The 26,642-nt window shown below is 37.8% G+C and overlaps 1 protein-coding gene across 2 annotated transcripts in view; it reads right to left on the minus strand.

Annotated features, from left to right (window-relative positions):
• Positions 1 to 26,642, minus strand: part of plxna1a (plexin A1a) — a 409,386-nt gene that overhangs the window by 11,353 nt on the left and 371,391 nt on the right. For both annotated transcript variants that reach the window (XM_055223304.1, XM_033969420.2), the window contains exons 22-32: positions 25,098 to 25,195; positions 22,464 to 22,622; positions 20,106 to 20,172; positions 17,308 to 17,454; positions 15,920 to 16,079; positions 14,999 to 15,102; positions 14,361 to 14,457; positions 11,287 to 11,477; positions 8,559 to 8,728; positions 5,413 to 5,625; positions 828 to 978 (exon numbers count right to left, since the gene is read on the minus strand). In XM_055223304.1, the coding sequence (XP_055079279.1) occupies positions 828 to 978; positions 5,413 to 5,625; positions 8,559 to 8,728; positions 11,287 to 11,477; positions 14,361 to 14,457; positions 14,999 to 15,102; positions 15,920 to 16,079; positions 17,308 to 17,454; positions 20,106 to 20,172; positions 22,464 to 22,622; positions 25,098 to 25,195 (1,557 nt within the window). The remainder of the gene's footprint in view (positions 1 to 827; positions 979 to 5,412; positions 5,626 to 8,558; positions 8,729 to 11,286; positions 11,478 to 14,360; positions 14,458 to 14,998; positions 15,103 to 15,919; positions 16,080 to 17,307; positions 17,455 to 20,105; positions 20,173 to 22,463; positions 22,623 to 25,097; positions 25,196 to 26,642) is intronic.

Raw genomic sequence — 26,642 nt, forward strand, 5'->3', positions numbered from 1 at the left:
TGAACTGCATACACCTTCACTAGAGTCATTTGGATAATTTCAGCCCTGGATTTGCCCATCTCTACTAAACTAAAGGTAAAAGGTAGCTGTTAGCTTGAAAACTATTGCCTCATGACATCACAGACCATTTTGAGCTATGGAGATGTTAACAGGTTACCAAATAAAGGATTACTCAAACATGTGTGAATGAAACAAACCACAACTCCAGGTATGTTTTTGATGAGGTGACAGTGGTATAACATGGCTTAAAGCTCACGCAGTCAATTTTGTGCAATATAGGACCTTTAAGGCTAGTAAAAGTATAATTATTATAAAGTGTACCAATTGTTCTATATGCTTGATTTTTTTTTTTTAATTGTTGAAATTATAAAAATGGGATTGGCAGTTTGCAGCGTCCAACCTACAGTATACTTATTTTATGGTAAATTAACAATCCCACAATTAAATTGTGCATGGTACTCCCATCCTCGCATCTAAACCTCTATGTGCTCTTTCCTGATAAACTGGCAGTGCTGCAGTAAATAGCTCAAATCTCCTGTTTAATCAGAGAGTAGCGACTGCCTCATCCCTTGTGCCGTTACAACAGAACTCCCATCAGTTAAACGCAGCTCCATTAGCCCTGTAATGTGCTGAGCTCATGCCTTAATGTGCATTCTAATGGTGATAATAGCTCACCCTGGACGCCGCTATGGATGTGCCGCGCTTATCACAGTCATTGAATTCAAATGACCTCATGGTATTAGTCAGGAGGGGTAAAGAGGAGGGTGACAACAGTGATTAGGATATGGGAGAATGTACGTATGAATGTATGGGGGGTGGGGGGTTACCTCGTCCTTGTACTTGACGATGTAGGAGTAGATCTCGTGCAGCGCTGACATGCTGTTGAACTGGCTCAGGTGGAGGCGGGACTGCTCGGCCAAGTACGCACTCATGTCCTGGTCACTGATGGCGGGCATTCGGGAGATGTCCGAGTAATACCTGGGCCCAGAGGGTATAGACAATGTGAGACTAAACCCTTGAGTATATAAAAGGGAAAAGGCTGTAGTTACCAAACAAAAATGGGAAATCACAGAGGTTATCTGCCTTATGTTATCGACTATTCACTTTTCAAAGACCATATAATTGACTATAAAAAGTTGGGTGTTGACAAAATGCTTAGAGATATGAGCTTTTTGACGATACCAATTTTGCAGAGCAACCGATGGCCGATATTTTTTGTGGGGTTTTTTGGGCCAATATGTAGGACAGATTTTTAATATTTTCCCAAAATTATCTAATTTGAATTTACTACAAACTCACCCACAGCCCTGTTTTATAACAGACTTGGCAAATAAAGCTTAATACGTATTCTTTTTACAGCTGGTTAGCCCAAACAAAATATCTGCCTCTGTTGGAAATTCATAGGCCATATACTAAATAGAGTAAATATCTGCTGGATATATCAGGGTATAAATTAACTGTAACACATAAAGTCAAAAGTTTGGACACACCACCTCATTCAATGTTTTTTTTTTTTTTTTTTGTGTGTCTTTATTTTTACTACTTTTTATATACATACATAAATCAAATATATGAAGTAAGATATATGTGGTAAAAAAAAAGGTTAATTATTTTTACATTTTATATTCCAATCCTCAAAGTAGCAACCCTTTGCTTGGTCAAAAAAAAAAAAAATAAATAAAAATGGTAGAGTTATTTAACTTTGCTACATAATTCCATATATCTTACTTCATATATTTGATGACTTCTGCATGCATCTAAAATGTACAAAGTAGTCATAAATAAAAAAGAAATTAAAAAGAAACACTGAATGTGATGGTGTGTCCAAACGTTTGATTGGTGTACACTACCAGTTATATTATGTTTTAAACAACATTTAAATCATAATATAACATTATTTCCAGGAAGAGCTATATACAATTGTTATTAGGATATGGGTTAAAACAAAATAACAATAAAAATCGAGAGCCCTTCTGACAGAGACCAATGCAAAGATAAACAGCAGCAATTTGACTTCTTAACCCCATTGAGGTGAACTGTATACATCACTGAATCATGTGACTAAGTTGGTTGGTTATACAAAGCACACAATCCATTTTCAAGCTTCTTAAACAGGTCGATATTACGCAAAACCTTACTCACATGAGCACACACTAGCAGTGACAGAGAAGTGGACGTGTCTTGCTCAAGTACACTGTGTGCATATATGGTTGAAGGCTTTGAACCGCACAGAATCAAGATAGCCGGCATACGTTAAACTATTATCACACTAAATTCAATAGTTAGTTTGAACGCAGGGATAAACTTTACAATGATTTCTTACTTGTACTCTAGACATGACTACACAAAAACTTTGTCCAGTGTTGAAATGAGCTCTGCACTTGTACCACGACCTTAAATGTATTCACTTGTTAACTACCTCCATCAATACTTATTTTTACTGCAGCGAGTTGCCCGGAGACAACTTTTTACACAATTGACCTCGTATAGTATAGCTGACCCTACACTCTCAATGATTTTTCCAGAGTTGAAGCCAATAAAGACTTGAGGATATATGCAATAATTAACGCGTGTTCCACCACATTATCGACTGGGAGATCCTGGCCCTATCTTAGAAGCAGGGTCCAGCCGTAACCCCTCAGAGAGAACGCGGGAGTATATTAAGAACATATCCCAGTATTGGCTTGTACTGTGCCTGTTTGCAGGATCTATATCGGCAGTATCTTGGAGCGGGCTGTGGTTGGAGGAGCTGGACAGGGAGTAATATAGGTTTGGAGAGGAGCAGATACACTGTATAACTGCAGCCAATTAACCCTCAACCATAAATCTGAGTGTACAGCGCCCCAGTGCTGCTGTGGGGAAGACTGCTCGCCTCTCTCACACTTTCAATACTCTCAGTGTAATGAAGAGCACAGCCCGATCCATTCTTTTAAGACTGCTGCTACACTTATGTACTGGCGCAGTGATGTGTTATATTTTATGTCTATTGTTAAAGTTTAATAGTTATTTATCTTGATTTTGATTGCATGTTTCCTATTCTCCTACAAATTTTGATGGACGATATATAGCAGAATAAAGTACTTTTACTTGGTTAGCATCATTACTGAGCCTACATGTTCATTATTTAAAGGTCCTGTACTCAATTTCCCTCCATGTACTTGAGCTAAATTTGTCTTGGTCCAGGACAGATACATTGTGTAAGTAGCTCTTGAGGTCAGAATATGTTCACTGTGTATCTTATTGCAAGCATTTTATTGTCCGCTAATCAGAAAACACATGTTAGCATGCTACTTTTTGTTAGCTTTACGGTGATGACAAAACACAAAACTCTGCTCTGGTCTCTGAGAGCTGTGACAAGTGCTTATAAATTCCAGCTCTTCTTGAAACGGGACAACTATAGCTTAACATAGCTTTGGCCCCTGTAAATATGCTCTAATCAAATATTGATTCTACTTCTAACAACTGCATGGATGATTTGTCTGATGCCCAATCAAAATCCAGAGCGAGCCCTGAGCTTCGGGTTGCTGCGTCTCAAGACCTGTCCCACGTTTTAGCTGCTAGTGCAATCATTGGTTGCTTAAATAGCTTGCTTTTTGGAAACAATTTGTTAGCATCATGTTGATAATAGCCATGCAGCTAATTTTTCATGTCAAAGCCACTCCTTACTGTTGTCAACAAGAAGCATAGGTCATAAGGGCTTTTAGTATACGGTGGCCATAGTAAATCAACAATTATTTACTAAAACCATACACTTAAAATCACTCATAATTCTTAACAGCTTGGCAAATGTTGAGTAAGGATGACACGTACAGCAGCATCAGTAGCAGCTAAGACGAGGAGCGCAAAGCAAACATTGTCATGACACGCCAAGAGTCTATTATAAGCTGCCTTGGAAAGCTACTTAGGCTCCCAAAAGGGAATGTGGGACGCCGAGACAACACTTCCTGAGTTTAGTTAAACATTGAGCTGCTGAATAAAAGATGAAGGGTGAGACAGAGGCCATTTTCATTGAGTATGCGTCTACTTTTGGAGAGTGTCAAATTGGTACAAATCAGACTCTTGTAAGTTATTGTACGTTCTGGTAAAGTGGGAATTCAAATCCAATAGGTGAGGCTACTTTTAACAATACGCTCCTATCAGAAAGAATGAATGCTATAGTGAATTTCTATCTGGTTTTGTTGCGTTCTAGGAGCAGGGGCGGGCAATATAACAATGACATGAATTTTGAGCTTACCCTTTGATGATTTAGCCAAACTGGAAAGACTGACAATTTGTGATTCAATGCATTTTTAATATAGCTCTATGCTCAAACGCAGACTCCATCTTGCTCTGAGTGTTGAAGACAGATTAAGGGTCTAAGAAAATTGCGTTTTCATTTTAACTTTTTAGTTTTTACCAAATAACCCGTCCATACTTAGAAGTAGAAGACTGACTTCAGCAAGGGCCAGTAGTTGCTGACCTACTCTATAGCCACATGTGACAATACTGTATTTTTATATCATTGCATTATATTTTTGTCATAGTATCTAGACAAGTGGTTTTTAACGGTGGAATGGGTATTTGTCATATCCCATTGATAAAATCATACTTAAAGCACATTTACAACCTACTAAATTCATAGAAATCCAGTCCATATTTTTCCTCATATTTTTCCTGTCTAATCCAATCCATGATTCAAAGTTATCCGGCTCTGCTTTTCACACAGGCAGTGGTACTAGCGTTGTTTCTACAGATAACTCGACCAGGACAGATTGGGACAGAAACCGCCCCAGCTCAGCACTAAGTTATAGTAGCGTTTGTAGATAATAATAAAATGCATATTAATGCTTAGTGGCATTTTATAAGTAAGCAAAATCCAAGACAAACCCAGTAGTTTACATTAGCACTATTTGTTTTACAGATAAATGCACGGGTTATAGGCTCATAGGTTAGGCTATAAAACAGTGAGTGGAGGTGCTGTTTGCTCCACTGTGATTGTTGTGCTGAGTTTGTCTGGCCCTGTTTTAATTCAGAAGCACACCACACATAACTGTAGAACTGCCTCTGACTATCACAGGTTCTGAGGTTTAACATGAGAGAAGGGACTAAATGGGCGGAGATAACAGTTCCCTATACAACTTATCACAATGACAAATTTTGATGTGTCCTATATTGCAACTGAAAATATAGTACTATACTTTATACTACATATACTTTTTGGCATTGAAGCCGGATAATTACATTAAACCTTGTATAAGATTATCTTAAAAAAGAACTAGAGATGCAACAAATAAATAGCAGAATGAAACACTTTTAGTTGGTTAGTGTGATTTCTGAGCCATAGCTGTTAATACAGTCATTATTGTGACAGGCCTTGTTCATTTCAAACACGGGCCCTTTAATATTATCGGACATGTTTGAATGAGTACTGACCTCTCGACCCAGTTCTTGTAGTTGGGGATGTCTTTAGCGTAGAGCAGCTTGTTGGAGGGCGAGTCTTTGCCCAGTTTATGTTCTGAGGTGGAGCAGGAGTCCATGAAGGTTTGGGCCACCACAGAGAGACAGGCGTCTGTAATACTGTTCTTATGGATGTCAAAGACGAACTGAGGGTTCTTTATCACATTCACCCAGAACCTCAGAGGAAGGCTGCAAACATGAGACATAGCAACACACATCATTAATACTTAGCTTGAAGTTTTAGTTACATCAGATTTAGTTAACACCAGTATCTTTGTCCAGGTGGGTTATATGCAGAGCCCACAACCTCAGACATTTCTGTGATCTTGATGTTAAAGGCACAGTATGTAACTTTTTTGTCAAAAAATAGACTACAAAAAGCTTTCTTCAATTCTGACTGTTTTTGTGGCACAAAATATATCCTTACTCTGAGCGGGATTGCATCTCCACATCTCCACTGACTTGTACTTGGCCTGGAGGAGGGCTATACATCTGCTTGTTTCCATAGAAATGTTATTCCTTTGACTATAATCTTCCACGCTATGGCATAAAACTTGCTAATCTCCAAGGGGTATGGTTTTAACTTTTAACAGAATCGTGCAGGTGACATGCCGGCTCCAGAAAGTTACATACTGTACCATTAAATTATGTAAAACCTTTAAATCTGATTATCTGTATTGATAAAACAAATTGTTCTGCTTCTGTAAATCAAACAAGTTGACTACTACTACTATTACTACTACTACTCAGTAAAAACAACATGTGGCTTGTGAAAACGCTCTATATCACTTGCAACTTTTAAATAGAAAGACGCAAGTGAGCAAACCGATCACCCTCGTCGCCTTGCATAGGGGTTTGTTCTATAAGTGACATCTGCCATATAGAACACTGTATAAGTGCTATACCCCTAGGGTTTCATTTGCAACTTCGCACTGATTCATTTTTAATTAGTGCCTCGTGAGCAGTTTCTCTTTTTGTTAATGAAATGCCATGTGCCTATTGTATTAGGCCCCTTTGAGACTGGTGCAGCTGACTAACACATGTAAATGGAAGCTAAGTGAGGAATATTGCACGGGGATTTCAGACATTCAAGGTTTATATGCACCAAACTCTTTTAATCCCACACACTGGTATTCTGCAGATGTTGTACAATTGATTTAATGATAGGTGGAGTTGCGACATAAAATGGGCTATATTAAATTTAAGCCTGGTTTTGAACAAGTACTCGCAACTATTGCCAATTGTTGTCAGGTACAGAGATAAACAGTTCCACATTTAGTATCACATCTGAAGGAAGTAGTAACGTTAGGAATTTTAAGAACAATCTGTTAAGGTGTCTTGGATCTTGTTTCCAGGTATAATAAATCATCATGGTTATAGGTGCACTGTGTAGCTTTTATGGTAGGGGGACCATCACCTGCTAATCTTCATAGAGATGTTATTGCTTTGCCTGGAATGTTCCACAGTATGCCATTAAACTAATGCAATCACCTAATGTTTAACACGTTGAAATCATGCATTCAGTGTGAACGAGCATGTTTCCATAGATATGACCTGACACTTGGCTTGCTGGAGTCACCTGCTTATCTTCATGGAGATAGATAAACTCAATACCATTTTGTGGAACATTCCAGTATGTCCATAGAGACAAGCAGATGAAAGACCCTTCACCAGAAAAGTTACCAATATTACACAAAAGGGATTCTTGTGAGCTTCAAGCTGTTTTAAAATGTTGTAACCTCCTCAAAAACATACCCGGAGTTGTGTTTCACGGCAAAAATGACCAACTGATTCTACTGAAGGTTTATGGAGTTAAAAAACACAGTGGGGCACTTCCTGTATTACCACATGACATCACAAGGTGGGGCCTGAGTGTTTTCTGTTTGAGAGAGGAAATCTGCCTAAATATGCAGGGTTTGCGTGTTAAATATGTGACAATGAAATAAAACACAATTCAAGGTGTGTTTCTGAAGAGGAAACAACATTATAACAGAGATCATAAAACATCGTAATATGGGGCCTTTAAGTCAAAGATCTGACTCACCACTTATTGTACTAGAGTCTACTTATGTACTGAACTTAATCTTCACCATATTTTAAAAGGTAAGCTTTAATAACAGCCTGTGGTTTGGTCAGTAGTTTCTTTTAGGTGGGGAAAATTTCTGTTAAAACGCTGTGTTACTTTCATTGTTATTGAATTAAACTGCATGAAATATTCAAATGTCACATGCTTATGTAACACAGCCTAGACTCCCCAAGGAGGAAGCACAAGCCAAATTACTTTTTATCATTTACAACTGTGCTTTTGAGAATGAATGTAACTATAAAGCGTCCATGTCTACTTGCTTTGTACTAGGACATGCTTCTGCTTCGTCATATACTGTGGAAGTGAAGTGGAAACAAGTAGGATTTTCTTTGCTATCATATTGCTATGTAAAAGCTTGAGATCACAGTTACAAAAGCAAGCAAAAGTCAAAAGCAAAGTGTGTTCATGTAATCAAATGCTCTTGGTTCCTTCTCTGGTCAGTATACGATAAATTCCAGTGGTGTAAAGAGTATTGAAAATGTACATTCAAGTAAAAGTACATGGCTAATAGCGGACTCAATTAAGAACATAATGCTGTTACCTCCTTAAAAACATACCTATAGTTGTGTTTTGTTTCATTCACACGTTACCTACCTTAGTAACCCTTATTATTAGTCTGTCTGCATCTCAAAAGTTTAAAATGCGTTCTTCCACCTTGGGGTGTCTTAAAGCGGCAGTTTTCAAGTTTACAGCACCTTTTCCCTTTTGTTCAGTAGAGATTTGTAATTCCAGAGCTGAAATCAACCAAATTATTCTAGTGAAAGAGTATGGTGTTTAAAAACATAGTGAAGCACTTGTTTTCAGTTTGAGAGAAGAACTCAGCCTAAATATACATGTGTTAAATTTGTGCGTTAAACATGTGTGAATGAAACAAAACAATACTCCAGGAATGTTTCTGATGAGGAAATAACATTATAACATAGATCAGAAAATAGCAAAATATAGTACTTGTACAGTACTCAGTAGCACATGTATTTGTAATTCATATTTCACACCCCTGATAAATTCTATATAAATTTAATAAGACATGTCTCACCAGTTGCTCTTCCATGTATGCCTGACGTCGTAATCGTTGATGGAGTGCTTATCGGCCTGTTCGTCCAGGAAGTCAAACATGTACTTGATGGCCAATGGGAGAGCGCTGCCTCGGTGCGCTGTGCTGAAGATGGTCTCAAAGAGGTCATCCACAAACTTCTGCAGTGTACCCTGGGGCCAAGAACAGATACAAATGAATCAATACTGGAAAATATACTAATCTCTTTAATAGGCCCTTCTCATAGTCTTATTTGGTGGTTGGCATACTGGCAATGAATAAGATCTTAATTTACTTTCACTTTAATGTGGTATTTGAGCCAGAGAACTGTCATTCACTGGATCTCCTCTCTTTTTAAGTTATAACTTATTTTAAATAATTAAATTAATCACCCAAGCCTTTCCAAAGTCTCTTATAATTTTATTTCTGTTGCTAAGGAATATATTTTGTGTAGGGTTTATTGAACAATTAGCAAAATGAGATCAGTTTTTCAATGTAAAGTGAACTGGAGCCAGAGTCAATGGGGCCAGGAGCATGCGTACTTCATATTTGGAATGCAACGGCCAGCAGGTTAGCTATGTCTATTTATATATACATAAAAGTTGAAACTTAAACATGTTCCTGACTTATGGTTTGAAATCAGGTAAAACCTCTCTGAATGCCTGCAAGCATCTGTTGATATACCTCACAATTTGTTTTATAACTGTTTTCCACTTTCTTCAGCTTGGCCCCAAGTCATCCACAAACATCCAGATTCTCGGATGTAGACCATGTTTCTGTGCAATAACAGCACTTGAACATAATTACATCAAACACGGCTAAATGAATTTCACTAAAATCACATTTGTTTGCCGACTTCTCCATCTGGTACGATCCATTACAGTATCAACGTCTGGGGAACATATTTAGTGGGCGATTGGAAAGTGGAATGGATTGAAAAGTAGGAAGATCTGCAGACACAAGCCAGCGCTGGATGGCTCTCTCAATTACATTTTTGTCTCTGTTTTTTCATTACGTATGGGCTGAATTTTCCCCGCCTCGCCAAACGACCTGTCCCCCGGCTGCTCCTGTATCCCCTTCGTACACGCGCCAACAAATGCATCTTGTTTTCTCTGATTACGTGGGAATGGAAAAGCTGGGATGCGTACACACAATCTTTCACATGTAAACAGTTTTATGAATGGAGGCGAATGTGCCACCACTCAAGGGCTGCAGACAGTGCTATATTACACAAGGAATAAAACTGGTAATCAATTAGAGTTTGAACAACCTGGGTGCAAAATGGATGAGTTTGCGTTTGATAAAATGTACTGCAGATGCTAGGTTGTTTGTAGTTTTAGAGTGGTCCACAGTTTTGCTGGAAGTTAGTGATGTGGCCTTTGTGAATGAGTCAGCTCTTCTGAACGATTGCTTAATGTGAATGGTTGGAACTGGATCTCCTTTCTTAGAAGAACTGAATATTTTTCTTCTAGTTTTTATGTTTTTTTATACTGAAAATTACTGTGGTGCAATGTTTTATTCATTTCAATGGGTAAATGCACTTCCACTCTCAATATTAGTCTTGGACATTTTAGTGATTACTTTGTTGATAAAATGAGTTAACACATTGACTTCTGTCATAGATACAGTCTTTTGAATAGCTCTCATCATTACTGGAAATGCTGCTACCAACTTAGTAACCGAAAGCTATTCTAGTCAGTAGCTACCTAAATATTGTAGCTTTCTCGTGGAGCTTGTACTTTATAATGATGTGTTGATTCACAAACAAATCTAACAACAGAATCTCTGATGCAATGGACACAGTTCATTAAAGCAACTTGTCGCTTTATGAAAAATCCTTATATACGTGCAAGATATTCTTAAAGTGGCTGTACCCGATTTAGTTTAGTAGTTGAGTTAAACTTTTTTTGACCCCAAATATATTGTAAAAGCAGCTCCTCCACTATAAATAAGACCGCTGTGTACTGCATCTAATTATAAAGCGTTTTACCCTCCAAGAATCAGGAAATGCGCTGTTGTGGTTTGTTAGCATTGCTGCCACAGCAAAACACTGCTCTGGCCTGTGAAAGTTGTCAAAAGCATAATTAGGATAGCTCTGAGTGATAAGTTTGGACTGCTGCAACCTGTTTAAAATGAACTAGTTGTGTTTTTCAAGAGAGTAAATATCAGGCACAGCATCTTTAAGGAAGTCTTTCAAAGGTTACTATATTTTCAGATTTTTAAGATATATATTTTATTTATTTTCTTGATTATATACCTTGGATGTTACTTTGTAGTGTTGTCACCCAAATGATCATTTTAAAAGCTCAAGACAATATTGTAATTTTCAGCACATAATAATAGAATTTGTTTATTACACTATGTCATCTTGCACGAGTTCTGATGAAACTCCATCTAGTTGTATCTAGTTTCGCTTTGGTAGGAGTTTGTATCTGATTTTCAATTCTTTTGACAATCATATTACAGTAGTGTGACTAACTATGTGAATTGGAGGGTTCTAAAGTGCCAGTACTGATTGTGCCTTTTGTCCATGTCCCAATGTGAACTGTTTGATAATTAATTTTAAAACATGTACCTTGTAATTTCATTAACACTCCTATACACCACTTAGAATTCACCCACAACTCTCTTATAAAACTCTCTATTCAATGAATCCCATTAGTCATTTCACTTGTGCTTTTTACAGTCCCTATAGTGCTTTATATAAACCCTGAGAAGTTTCCAGACTCACTTTAGTAGCGAGCAGCCTGGTCAGGTAGATCTCTGACACCATCTTGCTGCCCCGGTCTCCCTCGCGTTGGTCCGAGTGGTCGTGGTTCTTCACCAGGTGCCACAGTTTGGTGCCACTCTCCAAGTCTGGGGTGATCATCGGCGTTCTGGAGCGCAGACTGTCAGGGCTGCTGGCTGTCCTCAGCATACTCTCTGCAATACAACATCAAATATACTAAACATGTGTTTTAGACACTCAGATAAACCAAACCCATTATTTGCCTATTCATTTATTCCTTTCCATTTATAGTTACTGTCATCAAGATGAACTCTTTCTGATCAATTATACAAAAATCTGCTGGGAGCTAGAATCGCACTGCCAACCAATGATGTTTATGTTGAGAACGGTATTCAAGCCGCCAACCTTCGGATCAGTGGACAAATACTGAGCAACTGTCATTAGTTTAGTTTGTCATGCCCTGAAATCAGACTTGTGTTTAGAGACCTGCATTTTAACTATATTTATATAGCATGGAAAGTACAGCTTGGTATGATTATACATTATTTACATATTTTTGTTGCCTTCCATCTTGGTGTATCATTTATATGTGCCTCATAATTCATTGCGAGTGTCAGCGTTGATTAGAAGCACCAGGAGCTGCATGTTCTGTTTACTGAGGGAGGGGCGGGAGCGAAGGAGCCCAGCGGGGAGGGTGCTATCTGACAAGTCGCTTTTAGGTCAGAGCGACAGAGCTGAGGAAGAGGAGGAGGTGTTGAGAAGTGGAGGAGAAGTGGAGGAGATGACAGGGGACGGGGTGGGGCTAAATGGACACTAAAAGGTCAGCTCCAGCAGAGTGGCAGGGGGTGAAATGGAGAGTAATGGGTTAGAAAAGTGAATAAAGCCGTGTGGACATTTGAGTGGTAAGGGTCAGAATGGCACGGTTTGGTATAGGTAACCTCTTAAAAGTTATACATAGACAGTATATAGTCTCATCGCAAGCATGCTGTTTTTCAATACTAAAATTGTCTCTGATAGTAAATGTTGAATTTGAAAATACATTTGTGATGATCCAACATTTTACACCAATTATTCCCTGAGAAGATTGAGAAAATTCCAAGTATATTTTTAATGTACTGTTGTATTAGATTTATATTAGATGACGGTCTGAAAGCTGTGAAGAGAGCTTATAAACTCATCATGGTGAATAATTAGGCTGCTTGGAATGCAAAAGATAAACAAACTGTAAAAAAAAAAATTAATAAATACATGTTTTTCATGTTTTGAAGTAGAAATCAGGTAAAGCAACTTTTATCAGATTAGCCCAAATAAAAAGGAATTTCCTGATTATTTAAAAATTATAAATAATAAAATATGTATGATTAGGACAGGAGCCAAATCATGTCTAAACTAGGTGTGTGCCGGACCAACATGGCTTCAAATTTAAAACTAAAATGATGGTTTTAATAAAAAATTAATAGCATTTTTAACAGCACAAAAACAAATGTGATACTCAGACTACAAAATAAGAACATATGCTGCATTTACTACTTTACAGCAAAAGCTTTACTAGATTAGCTGCAGTTGTTTTAGAAGTGTAAATATCTGTAATGCACAACAAAATAACAGATTAGCCAAAGCTGTAGCTAAAGTTACAGCTACGGGCTCCATCCGTATTAGCATCAATATATTAAAGACGCAACAGGAAAGTCTTTTACTGAGTTTAACAAAAACATATTCAGTTTTAGTTGTTATCTCTTCTTTTAGTACTAGCCATCACATTTCATTCTAAGCCGGTATAGTGGAATATCTTATCATTTGCTTTTCAAGAGCCATAATATTCTAACTCGGCACAAATGGAAAAGTGTCTGAGTCCTTAAAACCTGTCACGCTGCAAAACTCCAAATGAAACTAAATTATTCATACTCCAGGAGCCCAATGTTAAGTGTGAATGTCCCCGGCTAATCACCCCTGCTTCAGTGAATGGACACAGAAAAGCACATTTTAACACTCGAATTCCAAAAGTCTGGCTATTCCTTTATCAGCCTATAGACTCATTTATCTTCTAAAGAGTTTCATTTCCCAGTGAAGTATAGGCTTTTCGACTGGGGCCTGTGTCTATCACCAGCTGCCAGGTGTCCATCCAATCTGTGTTCCATCCCTCCCTCCTTCTCCCTCTCTCTTTCTCTCCTCTCACTCTCGCTCTCTCTGGAGGTGTCTCCTTTAATGCCTGTCATTTAGCGGCGCTCTTGGAAATAGCCATGGAACAGCCTTGCCCCGGACTGATAGCTCTGGATAAAAAGGGATTGCCATTGAGTGAGAAAGAGGTGCAGAAGAATGGGGTCTGATGATGGCCTCCATAAATAAAGAGGCAGAGAAAACACATAGAGGGGGGGAGGGTTTATAGCACCAGACTGGGGACATTTTTGTAGAGAACCTTGGATGCACAGTTGAGACTGCAACTGGTTTTATTATGTTTTTTTACATAGTTTAGTTATATTTAGGTTGTAAAAAAATATGTACAGCATGTTCAAAATCATGAATAACTGTTATTATGATGAGTCTTTCATCAGAGCCCAGCTAGATGGCGATAGTTTAAGGTTGTTGAGGCTGATTTGAGATGGGATATATATATGTAATAGGCTCTGTGCACAGTTAATTAAAATAATATTTTTTATATGTAGAATACTTCAGTTTGTGGCATTGTTTAATATTTATTATGCCTCAAAATTAGCATTAGCGTTAGCATTGAGAGACAAACACCTCCCTTTCGAAACACAGAAATGTCCTCCAGTGAAGTATTCATTTTATTTGTGTAGTTTTTAACATGTTGTCAGTGACATTCACCCTCAACTCCCTGTCCCCTGCCTTATTTTTAAATGTTTATTCATTTTTGTGTGACTCGGCAAAACCTCATAGAGATACAACTGGACAGGAAGTAGTCATGTTAACAGTGATGTTGCCGGGTGCTATTGTGCACAGACTCTTATAATAAAGGCAGGCACAAACAATGAACTATTATATTTCCAGTAATACCAATACTACTGCTGCTGCTGCTCCTACTACAACTTTAATTTACTACAAATTATTGAGCGTACCATATCTGCTGAGGCTCTTGGTGAAGGTGGAGGAGTTGGAGATATTGTAGGCAGAGTTTTGCTTTGGCACTAGGGCGATCACGGAACCATCCGTCACCTAAACACAAAATACACAAAAAACAATCATTATTTCACAGAATTTTACAAAATCAAAAGGATTTTACATACAGTTGAACAAATAACATCACATTTGCTCATTTTACATTTTTGTGAAGGAAAAATGTTTATGTTTTATGTCAATAAAAAATATTATTTAAATTATGGACAATGAAAAACACCAACATTTTAAGGACTTTAAGGACTCATTCAAAAGATATTGTGTTTCAAATTGGTTATTCCTATGGCAACGGACCAAATTTCTCATCATTCTGAAATCCTTAGGTATATTTACCACTTCATTTTGGCATTTTGTTTAGGCTTACAATACATTGCTGATACTACAAATGGATATGTTAAAGAGCTTGTACCAGATTTTTTCCCCATGTATTTGAGCAAAAAAATTGTCTTGCCCCAGAGCAGATATATTGAATAAGCAAAACAAAGTCAAAATAAGACAGCTGTGTTCCATCAGCATCTAATGAGGAAGCATTTTGTCATAGGCATACGAATGGCTACTACTACTAAGTATGCTGCTGTACCTGATAGTGGGCCAGAGTGTTGAGTCTCTTCCAGTCATTGTCGATCTTCGTAGTGACATCTTCGTCCTGGAGAATGATCCGAGCCATTCGGCCCTGACGCCATTCTGCAGTAACACAAAACAAGTCCCATATTAAATATACTAATGTATGCAGTGTGGCTTCAAGGTCACGTGAGACATCCCTGCTCTGTTCGTGTAAATTAAGTGTGGAAGATTTAAATGCGTGCTAGTACAGTGCATGTTTTTACAATCTAATGAGCATTTTAGACTTTGTTGAGTATAGGATTAAGAAAAAATTGTAAAAATAAAAAGTACAATTATAAGTGTATTTGTAGTAATTCATATAATAATAAATATTGTATAGTCACAGCTCAACTAGTGGCATCTATATGTTAGTAACCAAATTTGTATTTATACATTTAATCCTAATCTTTACTGATTAATTCATTCACACAATTAAAGTTATTTGGTAAATTCAATAACAATTAAATAGCAATATAAAGATACAGTATGCAATTTTTCTAGTAAAGGGTCCATCTGCTGGTTATGGCTTCCTTTGCTAGAAATGTTCCACAGTATGGCATTAACATTATCTCCATGAAGACACAGATAACTTGCTTACTTGCTTGTCGTGCTGTGGAACATTCCTGACAAAATAATAACAACTCTGTGTAAACAAGTAGGTGAAGAACCCCCTCCAGAAACAGTACAATGTTTTTAAAAAAGGCTCATGAATTCTAAAGGCAAAAACATGAAATAGAAGTGAAGCAATGTTTGTCATTATCAAAATGTAGTAGTGTAGTAGTATTCTGTTGTTCATTTTGTGTACTTGTACTAATGTATGCGCACCCTTTCAAAAGTCTATACTACTGTTTTGTGGATGATGTTTATATAAATGTAAGATGAATAGAATGTGTGTTACCCAGGTCCATGTCTGAAGCCTTGGGCCTCTGGGAGTAGGGGCTGCCCTTGTACACAGCATCCAGCAGCTTCTCTTTGACCTGAGTGATGGTGTCACAGTTCAGAGCCTTCACCGTCACCTCCGATGAGTTCTCGTTTTCCGGGTTTACACAGTGCAGTGTCTGGAAAACACAAACATAGAATTAGGTTGAGATGGTAAACTGAAAGATGGTGCTTAGATTAGTTCAACAGCCCAAATAGTTTTTGGATAATGTCAAGCCATTTAGAGGAATATAAACAGATTCTACCAAAAAACTATGATCATTTTTGTTACTCAAGACAAATATTTAAAGAGTGGTTAGAACACTTCTCTGGGGTATTAACTGCTGACACATAACATATTTTGATCATCATAACTTTAATTGTTTTGAAAATGCTATATTCGCCTAAAACAACATATTAACATATTTTCTTTTTCTGTCCCCACTCCCTTTGCTCTCTGCAGTAAACCACTCCCCCCTTCATAGCGCTATCACATTACAATTGCAGTGCACTCCGCAAATGAAACTATTGTGCACCAGGTTTGTGAAGTTGTAAGTGTATTGTTTTGAATCATGCTTTTGTATATTTATGGAAAATTGCTGTGAGGAAGCATGGGTGACATAGGCTTGAAGGCAAAGCTTTGGATAGGATTGTACAGCTAATTGTAAAAATGACTCAGGAGAGATTGCAAGATTACTCCTACATGCAGGGATAACATCTAAAACCTCTTCAGACATGTTTTTGATGAGGGAACAACATTATAACATCAGTAAAAAAAATACTTTTGCATAATAATGCTCTTTAAGATATCGATATCGATATTCTAAGTGCATATATGAATCACTCCTACATGAATGAGGGATTACCGTGTATAAGCACACATAGTTTTCAATCAAAATTTAATTGGAAGAATTCATGAAAAAAAAGTTTCATCTTGAATTACATTGATTGGTTCCAAGTTGTAAAAAGTAAAACAGTGCAAATTGTTAGAAATGCAGTTGATGTAAAGAAAGACATAAAGCAATATTCAATATTATTATTATTTTTTTTCTGAATCTGCCATTTCCTGACAGCATTTTTTACACCTAGCTCATTTGCAGATGTTGTCATTGTTTGTGTTGGTAATGGCTCAGCATTTACAACTGGGTGAAAACCAGGACTGAGCTGACAAGTGCCTGTATGGGTCCCATCCAGGTCTGAGTGCTTTGTTTGGACGCGAGGACACCCGCCAGAATGAACGGCCACTCCAAACAGAATCAGGAGGCAGGCCAGTTTACTGCTGATGCCCTCCCATGATGAAACAGCAGGGAACTATGGGCACGTGGCAGTATTTGTGCAGTGATTTTGACACATGATGAATGGACTGACCAGTGTTTTGTAGTCGATCTGCTGTCGGATGAGTTTGTCCTCGCTCAGAGAGTAGCGGGCTTCTCCAGTGATGGCGTCAATGGGACCCTTTTCCATTTGCTGCTTGATGGCACAGTAGAGCATGAACAGTGGCTCGCCAGCACACTCCTGAAAAAGATTAAACATCACGGTTTTCGGTTTTAGTGCATTCCAATCATGATCTGAAAAACAAGATCTCATTCAAGCTTGGAGTAGAGCTGCTACTCCTCCACATTGGGGGAAATCACTCAGAAGTTGTGTTTAAGATTTCAAAGACAATTTACTCCATTTATGATAAATTTTACAAACAAAACTTGGGGACTACAAGATTTTTTCACGTAATAAAGTAAAATCGGTCTTGCCCCAGTAGTTATATTGTAAAAGCAGCTCTTTGGGTCAAAATAAGACTGCTGTATGCTGTCTAATTATAAATAACATATATATCGTTTGCGAACGTGGAAGTACCAGGAAGTAATGCTGGTGCACTGCTAGCATGCTAGCTTTTGTTAGCAGTGGTGTGACAGCTCCAGCCCTGGACTTTAAAATTAACTAGTTCTGTTTTTCATGTTGTGGGAAAGTAAAAATCATGTACATTAATTGAACTACATGTTAGAATTATTAAAACATTGAATGCATTTAACATATTATTTCTTACCATAAAATTATATTATCATTATAATATACTTTTGTTTAGCTTTTTCTATGCAGCCAGTTTGAAATCATTTTAAACCTGACTTTTTTCCACCATTTTTTCCGTGCGTGCCTGCTGAGTCCAGTCTTCCATAAAGCTGCTCAGCACTCTCTCTCATTGACATTTACAGCCTTCGTGACCAGACACAGATGTTATAAATATGTTTTCTGCTCTGCTTCCGTCAAAGACACTTGCCATTCAATAGGCCCATTAGTCTGTGGATAAGCTCAAGGAAAACAGTATGGAGTGAAGTAGCGGTGGCGTATAGGGGACTAGGACAGCCTTAATGATGAAACGTATGGGCTGAGAGGAGAGAGAGGACTCATTTATCAGTCTCACCTTCAAGCACTGCCCCCTCTCTGTACACTCTTCGACTCCTGTGTCCTCTGTGGAAACAGCTGTAGCGGCCCTAACCCTGTTCTCATGCTTCATTATGGTATTAAAAATGTATGAGGAGATCTGTCAAATTACACTGAGTTTTCAAAGGAGTTCATGACAAAATTCGACTAATGTATGGTAGGGCTGGGCAAAAAAATCACTTTTTTCCCTCATATTGATCAATGTAGTTTTATATTACATTGTATGTTTTGTTATTGAAAAAAGTAACTTTCAATCTTATTCTCATTAACACAAACAAGGTGGTGTTTAATCAATGCAATTTGACACACCAAAATAGTCCCATTTATTCCTTAAAAGTCTGAACTCTGAAACAAATATATACTTTCACTGAACTGGCAGTAGAAGTCTTGATATATACAATACAACAACAACAACAACAACAACAAAACAAGCTAGCTGGCTTATCATTAGCAATTTGAATCTCAAGTGACTATTCAGCTCTAGTGTATGGTATTACTATAAATACAATATAAATAGTTGGATGAATTGGTGGATAATGTTTTTTTTAAATATATATTATTATAGTCAGTGGCCTCGGATCAATGGGTTTCTAACATACCTGTGGCATTCAAGTTTAACAAACCTTAACATCAAGTAACATGCCTTACTGAGCCTGTTTACCATTTATTACACTGCTGCTCATTTAGATTCTTGGATTTCTTTGGATTTGAAATAACTAAATAAATGTTATCAACTGTAATATACTTTGGTAACACTTTATACACCTACATAGGAGTATAAAAAGCCAAAGTTAAATCCAAAGTTACATCTGTCAATTGGAAAAAATGAACAGACATCTTTATACACAGACACCTGAGATAGCCTTAATATAGCATCAACACGGATTTAATTCATAATGAAAAAACACTTTATGAATAATGATTCCGGCTTAGTACATACTTAATGAAGGGGTTAGGCTTCGGAGTTAGAGCAATGATTTCCAACCTTTTTCTTCCAGTGTTAAAGATAAAATAAAGTAAAGATGTTATAGAACAGTAATGATTATAAAATAATTCACAGACACAATTAAAATGTCACCTCTTCATTAAATTAAATAAATTCAAACTTTGGGGACCCCCAGGTTGGGAATGACACAGTTAGGGTATAAATAAAGTTTAATAAAGTGTAGTTATTAGAAAAGTTACCGATAATTATATAATAGCTTTCCCTGTATAATCTGTCTAGTACCAGAAATACACACTCTACTATATTAAAATACTTTTTTGCTTACTAAAATATTGTGACTGATAGACAACCTATGTGTCTTCTTCTCCATCCCGAGAAGAGTGCGTGTGAGGATATCTGTGGCGCCGCTGCCCCCTGCTGGGACACATGACCTTAAGGCACAGCCAGAGTTGGACTGATGGCCCAGTAATGACAACAGCAGCTCTGCACTTCAAAAGGAGATCAGAGCGACACGCCGTGTGGGCTCAGACGACTATATAAAGCTCCCATACAGGACTATGGCACAAGACACGCACGGCTGACTGGAGGATAGGAGCGTATGAGGCCAGTCTTTTAATAACCGCAGATATGAATAAAACCCAAGATATAATAGGAAGATAAGGACGTAATATCTAATAGGAATACGTTTATTGGGACCATTACTCAGCTGTAATGCAATTTAGGTCCACTCCTGGTTCCAGTGTTTCCATTAGCCAAGACTAAACAGAGAAAAAGTTAATAGTACCTTGAGGAACTTGTATAAGAGGAAGGTGAACCAGTTGGTCAGCATCTTCTCTGCCACCGACTCCGTTCTGAAAGAATAACGGATGGAAATGTTAAATTTTATCAGTATTATCAATAAACGTTGACTATATATTTGGACTGCCAACCTACTTGTCTCAATGTTATTGCTGTCCATATAGAATTTTCCACAATCTGGCATTAAACTAATCTATCGTGTAATTTTCCAAATACATCAGTGACAGTGGCTCAGTGATCAGAGCATTGCTTCCCCAACCTGAAGGTCGGAGGATTGATTCCCAACCTCGCTTCCATCATTTTTGCAGTTAACAGTAACAGTAGCTTTCCACCTCTGAGTGAATAAATAATAACTATGTGTAGCACATCGACAAGTGTAAGGTATTATTAGGTGTGTGTATTGTTCAAAACATGCATTCTTATAGTGAGCAGAATCGCCTCTCCACAGTTCTGATCTGTAACTTGGCCTGGTGTCATCACCAGCTTGTCTCCATGGACATAGAAAAGCTTATTACCATACAATGGAACAGTCAAGGAAAAGCAAAAACATCTTCTCCATGGAGACAAGCCGTACCCTCAACTAGAAAAATCACATAGTGCATCTTTAAACAAACATAATAACATGTCAAATTTCTACCTGGAGATATAATCCCATAATGCATCCATTCACATATTCTTGGCTCTATCTACCTCGAATGTCCAAGAATGTCAGTTTAGCAGCTGTAGTTTATTGATAACTTGACAACATTTGCTGGCCTGGGCATCCAAAAACACAATGACATTTAGGGCAAAGTGCATAAATCTGCGTAATTATTTTTGGAATATGCCAGTTTGTTACTTTGAACAGCAGGGGCGGACCTTTACTGCAACATAACTAAGACGATGCAAGAAGCTAATTGTGTGGGCAGTAATTAAGAAAGTGCCAAAAGGTCAACTCAATATATGCAATTAAACAGTGCTTTCACCCTGCTTTTTATAACTTGAATAATTGTTGTAACAGAACCATACACTGACTTTATACACTCTATCCAAGGTGTCGAAAAATATCTTTATGTTGTGTAGTACTTATAGAGAAGTTTGTGGCATCATTGTGAAAGTGTCAGGAGAAGTGGGTCCCTGTCGTCTAAATAATGCCACAGTCTGGATTATGGACAAATCCATTCTCCCACAGTCTCAGGGCTTATGTCTGCAGGGCTGCCAGCTCATGTGAGGAGGCAGTGGGCTTCGCAGGAAATGTCACTTGGTAACAAGTGAATACCAAACACAAGATACGCTTTCACTGGAAAATATATACAGTGATTATAGAGAGTTTGTTTGCTTATGAAAAGTTTTGAAGAATTCATGAATTTAAATGATCATACAGAATTGCTATAGCATTAATGGCACAATTGGTGAATCAGCCAGATACACTGTAAATTTATGTTATTGTGGCACAAATGTGAGTTCTAAGCAATTATATTAGTGAGGTTAATCTAAGTCAAACTCAATAAAAGTCCTATTACACAAAACCTCCTCAAAAACATATCAGGAGTTGTGTTTAGTTCCATTTACATATGTTTGAGTAGTCCTTTATTATTAGTCTGGCTACATCTCCAAAGCTCAAAATGCTCTGTTCCACCTTGTGATGTTATGAAGAGGTAGTTTTCAAGTTAACAGCTACTTTTTACTCTTAGTTCAGTAGAGATTGTCAATTCATGGGCTGAAATAATCCAAATCACTCCAGTGAAGATGTATAGATTTTAAAAACACAGTGAAGCACTTCCTGTATTACCACATGACATCACAATGTGGTGTTTTTAGTCTGGAAGAAGAAGTTAACCTAAATATGCAGGGTTTGTATGGTTTGTATGTTTTTGTTCTTTTGTTTTTTGTTTTTTTTGTTTGTTTTTTTGCTCCGATAGCGATAGGAAATATGTGATAGGCAAAAATAACTTTTTAACCATTAATTGGAAATCATTTTACTTGAGATATGAAATGAACCAGAAATATATTACAGTTGTCACGTAAAAAAATTTGATCAGATAACTAACTTTTCTGGAGGGTCCGTCACCTGCTTCTGTCTACTTTGTATAGAATATGAAAATGACACTAGCTGGCCAAGTCATAGGCCAAATCTGTGGAGAGGCAAGCCCGCTCACAATAAAAGTGACAATAAAGCACCTGTAAACAAATAAATCCTTAAGTTTAAAACCATATTGTGGAACATTTCAGACAACGCAATAACATAAGCAAACAAGTAGCAGACACCCCAACAGAAAAAATACATAGAGCATGCTTAACTATCTTACAAAAAACGGATTATTTCTACATTTCTTTCATTTAAACTTCGCACTCTTGCACTGACCTCCTGAGCAGTAGCTTAGGGTGGTTCTTGCTTTCCAGGTTGCGGTCAATCAAGTCGGACAATAGCTGCTTTAGGACCCCCGTAGCGTACTCCATCTCCCCCTGCAGTGCGGTCATGATCAGGGAAGCCACGTTTCCTCTATCCCGCATGGAGAAGGACCTGCACCATAACACAATACATACACGTTATTAACACTTAACATCAACAATCATTTTGAAATATGTGTAAAATACATGTTATGGGTTATTCAGTTAAGTGCTTCATTGTGGTTTATTAGAAAGAATTGCATGCTTAGTTTAATTCCAAAACGGTTTAGCGAATATATTGTGATATAAAAAGTCTTATTTGAGATACATTATTGATAAAGTCATTAAGTATTCATATAATGTGAAGTGGTGTTGTTGTCTAGACTCTTTATACAGTGAGTAGGGGTACAGGGGATTGCCTTGAAAAAAGTCCAATATCAGTTAACTTACATATACACGGTCATTAAGTGGAATAATTTGCCATTTTTGAGAGCCTTGGATCAACTTCTGAACCACAAAAGAAGCCTCAAAACCAATTACCACAACACAGAATAAGACTATACGATAAAATTAAACATAGGAAATAATAACTTAGTCTTAAGTCTTATGTTAAATATTTATGCAATCTTCCAGACACCCAAGTAGGATCCATAGCATAAGAAGCTTCAAATCTGTCAACTGGACTAAGTTAGTTACTTTTATCAGTTTTTTGACATGATTTTTCAACATTCTATTGCCTTTGTTTCAGAATGATGAAGAATTAGGACAATTATCATAACGATTACCAATTGAAAACCAAATATATCTTTTGAATGGTTTTATTAGCTACCAAGGCGGTGAATAGAACACTGTATGCTATGGCAACATAGAACTGACAGACATGGATTAAACATATTGACAGGCTTTTTTATTATTACCAATAGAATCTGTAGCAATGAGCAGGGGAAGATCAACCAAGCCCAAGCACTTATCATTTTGTTATTCCTACTCTCCAACTTGTAGACAAAAACATATTGTAATGAGCTCCGGGCTCCATCCCTTTTAGACGTGCAACTGCTCCTGGAGCACCTTTACCGGCTCTGGGCTATTGCGGCATGTCGATGTGCACCTTAACCCAGTGTTTGGTGGCACTGATTATAAAGGGTGATCTATGCCCACATCTGTGTTGGTAACGCATACAGGAACCAGCCACATTTCCATTTTGGAGCGTGCTTCTGTATGTGGATACTCCAGTCTCAGGATGTCCCATACTGCCACTGATTCCCTCCTGACTTCCTTGTCTTTCCCAAAAGCGTGTGTACCTTCACCCACATGGTGATGTTACTCAGGGATTATAACACAGGCTATGGTCATAAGAGACCATCGCACCAAAAAGAATTTGTAGCTTTATCCAGACTCCAGCGACTGTTCAGTTAGCCATGTCCCTTCTCCTCTAACATCCCTTAGGCTATGTGTGGGCGTGGTGGCTGGTTTGCTCCTTGGCACACTGCCTTCAAGTGTGCTGTGCACACACTCCCCGTAGTGCCCCCACGGCTTGCCCTCCGCAGAACAGGGAGCTGAACATATGTAGAACCCAAGCTGCTCCATCCCCATGTATCAGAATACTGTTTTTGCACTCGAGCAGAGCAAAAATACACAAGCATGTGTCCTGTGGATCTCAATTTGAATCTTTGGTGGCACAAGGGAATCCCTGACTATAAACAGCAGCTCAAGATCTACACAGCAAATTATTTTTGGACCAGCTTTTTCCTGAAGCCCAAAGATAAAGCAGAATTATGGGACATCTTAGAGCGACTGATACCAGAGCATCCAAGCACATCAGTGTGCTTCTGATGGTGCCAAACGCAGCAATGCGTGGTAAACACGGATGTGTGCGTGAATGACCTGTTCGACTTTATATGTTATGATCAGTGCCACCAACCATTGGGTAAGGTGCACACTGACAGACAGACGCACTCTAGATGCTCTGGAGCGTGCTCTGGATGTGCGCTCTGGAAGCGTGCGTCTCCTGGTGGACTGACATAATGCCTAAAAGTTAGACCTGGAGCTTATTACAGGCCTAGAAGTCAGATAAGTAGAGTGTCATGTAGCATATCCATCATTATACATAAGCAAAATTATAAACGTCTGGCTTTGGCTGAGCTTCTCCTGCTCATTCCTGAAGATTATACAAGATTCTATGCTCAGACATACTTTAAGTGACTGGCCCCTATTCAGTGCATTGGATATGAGATTAATATGTTCACATTAAAACTGAGAAACTAATGTCTTAAAACATGAAACTTTTCACATTAAAACAAGAAAATTATGCTGTTAAAACATGAAATTGAAGTCATTATAACCTGTAATTATTACATTGGAACTAAATACTTTTTCATAATAAGGGAAAAGCCTCCAAATGTTTGATCTACTGATCTTTGTCAGCTCTATGCTTCCGTAGTTTGCTGCCATTTGAATTGTCTCAATTACCTCATCATATATTAAATTGCTGTCCACTTCACAGATTGAAACTGTCTATTCCACATATATTTTATGAAATAGCCCCATACAGCAAACTTTAGCAAACAAGCAGACACCAGTTTTTTCTATATTTGTTGTAGTGACAGACCTTTGAGCCTCCAGGGTGCGGATGAAAGTCAACAGGAAGTGCTTCTTGGTGAGCAGCTGGCCAAACAACGTCAGAGCCTTCTCCACATTTGCTGGCACCTGCACAACACAAACAACAAGAAACAAGAAATCAGTCACATACTTTCATAGTTGAAAGTTGACAACACGGTAGAGTGATGGGTAGCAAAACTTTAGAACAGTGTATTTGTTCACTGATCTGGTTGTCTGAATTGTGGAGAATAGTCTTTTTAGGTGGTTTAACTATGAGATTGCACATTTCTTTACCTGGTTTATGGTTATTATCTCTGGGTCTATCCACATGAAACAAAAAATTGAACAAAGTTAATGTCTTCACTTGTCAGTATAAAGAAAAAAGTAGTTTTGCAGTGGTGTGGCTGTTCAACTGTAAAGATGAGATTAGTGTTGGCTGAAACTGCATCGAGTCATAACATTAATATGACAATGTTTGTGGATCAGAAATTTGTGAACATAATTTAATTTGATCAATAACAATTTCTCAGCTACAATGAACATAGCTGAGTTGAGATGGCTTGATGCTCTTTTGCACAGTATAATCTGAGGATTTGTATCTAATGTAATTATTAAACCAATAATAATCTAATCTAATGTAATTATTAAACAAATTAAATCAATATTACAAACAAGCTCTCAAAACCAAGCAAACTGTGACTTTATAGATTCCATTCAAATCATCCACAGAAAGAGCCAAGACTAACATGCGATACCGGCCCCATGCAGATTTTAAGATGGGAGTAACCCCAGAATGGAGCGCTCTGATGCCATTTTAACGCAATTTTTTTCAATGCATCTCTCTGATGATCCTCCACTCTCAAATCAAGAGTTAATTACAGTGTTGACATTCTGTGGAGAAGGTCTTCAAGTAGGGTTGTCAAAAGTATTGAAAATCAGATACTTATCGATAATAAAACTAGTATAAAACTAGATACTCATTTGAGCAGGTATCTATACTAAAAAAGTCACATTCACAGGACAGAAATGAACCTTTCCTAAATAGCTTTAAGATCACATAGACAAGTATACACCCATGGATCACTATGGAACATACCTGGACGACTGAGGGGGTTGCACAGATATAAGGCCACATGGTATTATTAAAGAAAATACTACAATTTAATGTTGAAAACCACATTCTATTGTCTAAAGAAAAATGTTTTTAATTATCATCGTGGTATCAGAACTGTTATTGAGTATCGAGTCTATTCCTTAGTAGTAGGTTTGAAACTTTAGTACTGTGACAACACTATCTTTAAGTATATTTTAACTCCTGAAAAAGTCGACCATTCTCTCTGTGGAAATCGTCAGTGAATCTTTTTAGTTCTGCCCGAGCTGCCTGTGTCACTTGGACGTTTTGTGTGCTCATAGGAGTTGATGGAAGAGTGTAATGACGCTGGTGGAGTGTCAGAATTCCCTGTCAGAAGCAGGAGGGATGGCGACAGGCGCAAAAGCATTGGACCATATAGGAGAGAGAGAGTGGCCCTGTCTCTAAGGTGGCACCTGTCACTAC

Source organism: Periophthalmus magnuspinnatus, chromosome 7 (genome assembly GCF_009829125.3).
Source record: "Periophthalmus magnuspinnatus isolate fPerMag1 chromosome 7, fPerMag1.2.pri, whole genome shotgun sequence".
Classification (NCBI taxonomy): domain Eukaryota; kingdom Metazoa; phylum Chordata; class Actinopteri; order Gobiiformes; family Gobiidae; genus Periophthalmus; species Periophthalmus magnuspinnatus.